Raw genomic sequence first — 7,608 nt, 5'->3', positions numbered from 1 at the left:
CTGTTGTTGGTTCGAGTGTACTTAGAGGGCCGGGGCTCGTATGTTTCGGTTTTTTGGGGCCCCTAAATACGCTCGTTCAGTATATTTATATATAAAAATCCCCAAACTTTCAGACACGCCTACCTCCAAGATTTTTTTAACGCTGCTGTGTGGACGGGCCATAAGGCCCTAGCCACACGGAGACGGTAACGAAAACTAACCGAATTCGATATCAAAAAAGTCTTCCGTCCACACGCAATTGGCACCAGAAACGTGTCCGTCCACACGAGACCGCTCGACCCGCTGGAGACGCTGTAGTACATATCCCGAGCCTGTAAGTGGCACTGTACTTCCGCCACAAAATACACCAAAAGCAGTGAATAAGAACCCCGAGCATGGTTGCCATGGTTGCCCTTCTGTTTATTCTGTAGTTCATGTAGCGTCTGAAGCACAAAAGCAACCCTGTGATCTGCCATTGTTGTTGTTGGCGAAACACAACAGCAGCGGTGGGGAGAGAGGCAGGGCTCTGACTGTTTCGGCGGCTGCTGTTTCTCTTTTTCTCCCTCCCCGAGGCGAGCGTGTGCTCCTGCTGTAAAAGGCAGCTCCCGAGCAGGACGTTCTCCCCGGTAGTCCACCAGCAGATGAAAAACACCCACCTCTCTGCCTCTTCCAAGGGACGAGGGAACCGTGCGGGGGGGGGTCTGCTGGAGGCTCCTACTGGGTGCACTGTCCTGCGCGATACCGGGACCTGGCTCGAAACACTAGGAATGCTGTTGTTGTTGTTGTTGTTGGCGAAACACATCAGCAATGATGCGGGGAGGAGCAGTAGAGGTGGGGAGAGGCGGGGCTATTGCGTCATTATTATCAGGAAATTATCGTATAGGGCGTACACACACAGAGCCGTTTGGCCCCCCTGAGCGTTGCGTCTGCAGATCTACCCACCTTGGGACCCGTCATCGTTATCGTTTCTGCATTTCCCTGTCGGCCTCGTGTGTATATGATAGAGAACTGTAGCGGATACGACCCGTATTGTCTCCGTGTGGCTGCAGCTTAAGAATCACCAACTCTTTAGAAAAAAAGACCCACTTTTGGGGTCATTTGGGTGCATTTACCATGTCTCTGGACAACCCAGTCTCACGGCATTTCGTGTAATAGTCACGAAATTAATTTAACACGAATCAATAGATTAAATTAATTTCGTGATTATAACACGGAATGCCGTGAGACTGGGTTGCTCTGAAACCCATCAGTCGATTTTGATGATTGACACATCTTTTTAACCGATAGAGCCAATAGAATCGAGATGGAAGTTCCTAAATCCATCTAAACATTACCATTGGTAAATGGGTGATGCGCAGCCAGCAAGCCCAAAACCGGAAGCTCTCATACACTCTCGTAGCTCTCATAGCAACTTATTTGTGCAGAACCGATGAAGTATAAATTATTTCTACCGTGAATTGTGTGCTAAGTGCGTTAGCATTTTTTCGCTTAGTGCTAATGAGGCTTGGTATTACCCTTGTGTTTCGTTTAGCTAAAAATTGTTAATATTGTCTGATAGCTGAGTTTCTTCCCCCAAGTGGGTATGACACATTCATAGTTTGTTAAATATTAAGAAGCCCTCAGACGCTGTTTCTTGTAAGATGTTGCGTTTTGCCAGCATGGGGCTGTAACAAGAAACCCCTAACAGCATTAAGTTAGATAAGAAACTGCGCCAGAAAGGCTAACCTTGCTAGCCACCAACATTAGCTTATTAGCACAGCCTTGTCACTAAATACATTCATGTCTTTCACCTCCTAAAAAGCATTATTGACCCATCAAAAACACACATAACTGTCTGTAACTTTGTATGATTTTGTCTTGGCAGTTTGATTCTCCACAAGATATAATGTTAACGCTATGTAAAGTTCAAAGTAAACAGCTTTATTTGATGCTAGATGTTTTATGGTTAAAAACGGCCATGGCCTCTGTCTCTGCCAACAGTCTTGGTGGTCTTTATCTTCTTTCACCATCCATCTGCTTATAATATTCGCTTATTGCTGATGAAACATACCCCAGCTACTGTAACAGCTTTATGTTATCACTGTGACAAATGATACTCAAAATCAGAGATGCAATATACTTTCATAAAGGATATTGTTCAAGGTTTCACTAAAATGCAAGAGTGACTCATCATACTGTACCAGGGAAAGTCAGGGAATGAAAGTGTATGTTTGCTCAAGTGAATGAATGAACAGAACCAGCATTCATGAGAGGTATATTTGGACGTGGTTAGCAAGCAGCAAACTTATTTTTCCTGCTAAATAAATTCATACTGCTGCTGCAACTGGAAGTCAAATATAAGATTTGTACTGAGTTGCTATCGGGTAAAATTCACAACTAGACTGAAATTAAAATGTTATCTCTTGGTAAGTTAGTTATCTGTGATGTATTTCTTTTCCACTGTTGATTAACAACAATCTGAAAAGCTGAACTAAAAAACACAACTTGGAAATTACCGAGAAAAAAGTAGATTTAAAGGGAAAGCCCCTTGTTATAGCTAAGACATAAGATACACCTTTTCACACACACACACACACACACTTTGTGTAGCTAAATATATCAGTAACTGATAGAAAGTCGTTTTATACTGTTTTGAACAATGAATAAAATACTACTATATGTGATTCTTCAAAAATACCTTCAGAAGGGAATACACTGAATAAATCCTCTTCATGCTCTCAAACCTTGCCCTATTTTCTTGGCATTGGGGAGTACCTGTTCTGTTGACCCGTTGCTGCATTAGAGGACTTTATTAGACTTTGCACCCGGGCCCTAATTGATTTTTGATGGATGTTGCGATCGTAACCTGGTCTCAGAATAGAGTCAAACGCTGGGCTGAACCCAGAGAGACACACAGCCAGCCTATGATCTCAGCTCTCACACAGACAGGACATACCACAGCTCTGCGGCAAAGCTAAGACAGGAGCAGAGATTCAGAGTCGGAGATAGACCAGAGAGGAATGGAGATGAAAGGGGGAGTCGGAGGGGGGAACAGAAAGGTGGAGTGTTAGGAGAGGCCTTTGCTAAACAGATAGAAAGATGCATCTATAACACAACTTAATTCATCTTTCTATGTCTGCTCTATCTCTAACCAGCTCTCTCCCAGTCTTTCCCTCTCTTACACACAGTTTCTCTCTCTCACAGGGGGCACTCACCTGCAGGGGCCCGCTGGCTGGCATGGTGGATCTCAGCGACGTCAGGTCGATGTCTCGGATTTGCTCCCCTCTCTCTGTCTTCCCAAGTCCCTGCATAATAAGGCCCGAAGTGTGCAAGCAACCCAGCACACACACACTCTCACACTCAAGTGTTACCCCCACAGCGGAGAAAATGCTAATGCAAGGATGGCAGTGGTCGCTATGAAAGGAAATGACCCTGGACGCCAGGCACCAAGCACCAGGCCTGAGAGACAGCGAGACAAACAAACGACTTATTCACCCGCTCCCTCTCTCTCTTTCTCTCTATTCTCCACTTGTACCAAATCTAGGTTGTCGAAATGCTGGAAATGGACATCAGGGTGAAAACCAAGCAAATATTGTCCAAGTTTTACCATATCTTAAGTTAGGCCTGTCCCTATCCATGATTCTATTTGAATTTCCAAACCAATGTATACCAAGTCACATGTATTTGTGCTTGTTTGCCCAACAAAAACATTCTGCTGTATTTCTGTTAAGTTAACTGAGGTCAGATGTCTTCTTGTAAAAGCACAGAGGCTCCACTGTTGGGAGTTTACAGCTCTCTAAAGCTGGGAACCCCAGATAACAGGGACCTCCATATACCATGTGCATAGGAGCAAAGCCATGCTACATCATCAGTGTTAGAGACACATATCTCAAAACCAACAACCCTGTCTCTAACAAAATGACTTTACCTTACCCTAACCCTAACTAAACTGCATGATCACTTGTCTTTTGAGGAGAAATGTTTTCTCCCAAATTCTAGTTAATCAAAACCATAATGAAACTAAATCTTGTTTTTTAAATTACGTATATAATTTAAAGTAAGTTAAAATAGACCTATGGCTTTTTTTGGTTTCACTTTCAAAGTCACAACCTATGAGGACTTTAATATGACATAAAGTCAAAAAATAAACGTCCATGAGGAAATATGTTTCCCTTCAAAACATAATTGACAATGCAGTCTCAGCTTGACCCTGTATGACACTCAACATTTTTTATTAAAGGTTTAAAAAGAGAGAAAGACAAGGAAAGGAAAGAGCAGACAGAAACCCTTCAAACACAGCGGTATGGGTTTGTCAGCATGAGCGGAAAATAAAGGAACCAAAGAAAAGTAGACACAAAAAAAGAACACTCTACAAACAAATACACACATGCCACACATATTTGTTTCTCTGGTTTCTTTCTCATACAAACATATCAGACCACCAACATTGTGCAACACACACACAACGTTTTTCCATCTTGTTCAAATACACACACACACTCAGGGGTGTGATGGTTGTCAACAGTGATTAAACACATACCTCTGCAATCCCATAATCCTCAGAAAAATGATCACTTCAACGGCAGGAATTTCATTATGTTAATGTTACCTGAACAGAGAATCACACTAAAGGAAACATGTGTCCCACTTTGACCCATGCTAGGGTACAAAGGGGTGAAAGCATAGGTTATCTTTTTAATGTTTTTGGAATTATACAATATGGCACTCCCATCCCATGTTTATCTCAGGTGATAGTAACCCATCCAGGCTCGTGGCCTTTTTTTTAATCAAATGCAGAATTGAAGAGCACTGTAATTAATTTTCTGAGAGCATTGCATAGCTTAACATCCCCTCTGAGATCCACTTTAATATACTCTAAACTAGTAGAAGGATGAACACCGTAGATAAAATAACCAACATAAACTCTCATCACCACACAAGCACAAACAATAATGTATCAAAAAAGATTATTTATACAAGTGAGTTGTCATTTTTCTTTCATATTTCAGGCATAGACTACGCAAAATCAAGATGATCTACTACTATTGATTATGACACTAAGCTGTTACTAATACTGTCCTTGGAGAGTGGGATCCGTAACATCTGCCCTTCGTCTGTGTTGTTCTTGATACAATTGCATCAACAAGCTTCCAGGAACTGTCAGCTGAAACCGTTGGAGAAACTGCTTTGTTTTTGTGGTTTTCCAGATTTACGCTTCTGCTGTCTTTCAGATATTTGACTATTAGGATGGACTGTTTAACTTATGCCTGGATTAGTGTAATGTTTGAGCAACAGGTCTCAAGTTAATCCTCAATTGAAAGGTTAAAAACAAACCGTCCTGCCCACAGAACTTCATTCTCAGAAACCGTGAGTGAGTTCCTCAGCCAAGACCTCCTCAGGCTTTGGTTCCTAGAAAAGGAGAGTTTTTGAAAGATGCCAATTACATTCTGCTCTGACTTTTCCCAGGTCTCCTATAAGATACTGTGCAGATAAATGATGTCCAGCTGCACGGTAAATGTATTGACTCCCTCCCCTGACACTTAAAGGATGGGCTTTGTTTTGACTGCTAAATGTCTAATGCTTTCAGATAGGGTTGCTCAGTTTTGTGCACATCTGTAAACACAGTAAAAACCAAGAGGTTCTTAAGGGGAAAGCGGTGGTTTGAAATGTTCATTCAAGGCATTTCTGACTGTTGTGTGCATGTTTCTATAACGTGAAATATAAAACAAAAGTTAGTAAAGCCCATGCTTGTAATTTTCTTAATCCTTGATCGCTTTGCTGCCTCTATAAATAAAGGCCGCAGGCGCTTTGTTCTGCTTCTTCTAGTCTTGATGTTGCAATGTTTCTCTTGACTGTAAACAAAGTTGTGAGCTGTTGCACCACACTAACAAAACCTGTTTTAGTATTATCTCTTGTGAATGAATGGGAAGAACTATTTGTGTATGAAGTTTATGAATAGAATTACTCCATGTACTGTGATGAGTGAATACTTCCAGGTCGGCTGTAATCCTTTCGTGTGGATTTAAATGTACTTATAGGCAGTTAATGAGGTGTTAATGAGATAAAGTTACAAGCTGTCTGAGGAGCTTCGGTCGGAAATAAATGGCTTTTAAAAAGAAAACCTTTTATTGCTTTTTAGATATATATACACTGTAAACACAAAGAGGCCTTTAATTGAACATTTGTTGAAGCTACAGTGGTTGTGGTTTTTGGAACCAGACGTGAACATATTTGGAAAAGAGGATGGAGCTGTTTTCATAGTGTCCTGATATGGTGCACAAATAGAATTGCTGCATTGAAAAAAAAAAGTACAATATTTTGTCTTCTGTTTTTTGCCAACGCAAATAAAGGATTTCTTTTTCAAACCATCAGCATGTTGAAGTAGTCACAGTTAGTGTTTAATTACGTTAGTGCCATCTCGCCATGGTCTTGTCGGTTGTTTATGAACAAACTCTTTACCTGAGGGAGTGTTGTGTTAACTGACACATCCATTTTTATCATAAAACGGTTGCAATGATTAAAGTGAAAAAATCCTATTTAATATGCTAAACAAGTATGTAAACTATGCAACCAAACAATCATGAAGCAGGATATCTTGTTGCTATCAAGTGAGTTTTAAAGACTCATATCACAGGGTTCCCCTTTTAAATGAAGTGTAATATTTGGAGGCAGCATTTAATACGATAAAATACAATTATACTTTATAGTCAGATCAAGTCTGACATTTTTCTTGCATCACAGCAGCTCCATTTGCAACATCAAGGACACATATTTAAGACGAGATACAAGGAAACAGACATTTAACAAACATCACGATTTAATCTTTAATTTTGTTCTTACATTTTATTCTACTCACAAATATTATTTTATGGAGCTAATGTTAGCTAAGGTCGGTCGCTAGCTAAAGCTAATAACATCTAGTCAGCCAATGCTAAAACAACTTTGCTTAAAAAAACTCAAAAAGTGTTTGGTGGTTAACCTTTTATCGTTATCGTTGTAAACGGCATTTGTTCTGTGAAATTCGAAAGTTGCCAAGCTTAGCAACAGTAACTATGAGGGGCGGGGCTTAGCAAATGGTCAATTGAGACTTGGATATTTCTAAAGGACTTTAAATCAGCTGGGGCGACGCGTGACACTGTGTAATGATACTGAATGAGACTTATTCAATGCTCTGTCTTTGTCATTCTGTCTCTTGTTGTACACTCAGTATCTCTCTCTAACACACACAAACACACACACACACACACACACACACACACACACACACACACACACACACACACACACACACACACAGGGCCTCAGCAGCTGAGTACCAGGCTGCGCCGACCTCTCGCTCTTTACCTCTGTCTGCCATACATGCACATGCTGTACAGATGCACATTAACACACACGGCCGTCTCTCCTTCTACTATGACAAAAGGGCCTTTATGCTGCAAGAATGTTCATTATAGTGCACCAAACACACACTTACAGACACACACTGACTCCACAGGTAACGCACTTCTAAGTTAGAAGACGAGAAATGCCCATCTGACCACACACACACACACACACACACACACACACACACACACACACACACACACACACACACACACACACACACACACACACACACACGACGACGACGATAATAACTAACTAACT

The 7,608-nt window shown here is 41.2% G+C and overlaps 1 protein-coding gene across 1 annotated transcript in view; it reads right to left on the bottom strand.

Moving 5' to 3' along the window:
- arhgap10 (Rho GTPase activating protein 10) overlaps positions 1–7,608 on the bottom strand; it is a 58,830-nt gene that overhangs the window by 38,009 nt on the left and 13,213 nt on the right. Inside the window, exons 2-3 of the mRNA XM_010775546.1 lie at positions 6,465–6,491; positions 5,172–5,175 (exon numbers count right to left, since the gene is read on the bottom strand). Coding sequence (XP_010773848.1) covers positions 5,172–5,175; positions 6,465–6,491 — 31 coding nt within the window. The remainder of the gene's footprint in view (positions 1–5,171; positions 5,176–6,464; positions 6,492–7,608) is intronic.

The sequence above is a fragment of the Notothenia coriiceps genome, unplaced genomic scaffold (genome assembly GCF_000735185.1).
Source record: "Notothenia coriiceps isolate Sejong01 unplaced genomic scaffold, NC01 NC01_scaffold00015798, whole genome shotgun sequence".
Classification (NCBI taxonomy): domain Eukaryota; kingdom Metazoa; phylum Chordata; class Actinopteri; order Perciformes; family Nototheniidae; genus Notothenia; species Notothenia coriiceps.
Note: the sequence above shows the minus strand (reverse complement) of the source record. Positions and strands in the feature narration are given on the sequence as shown.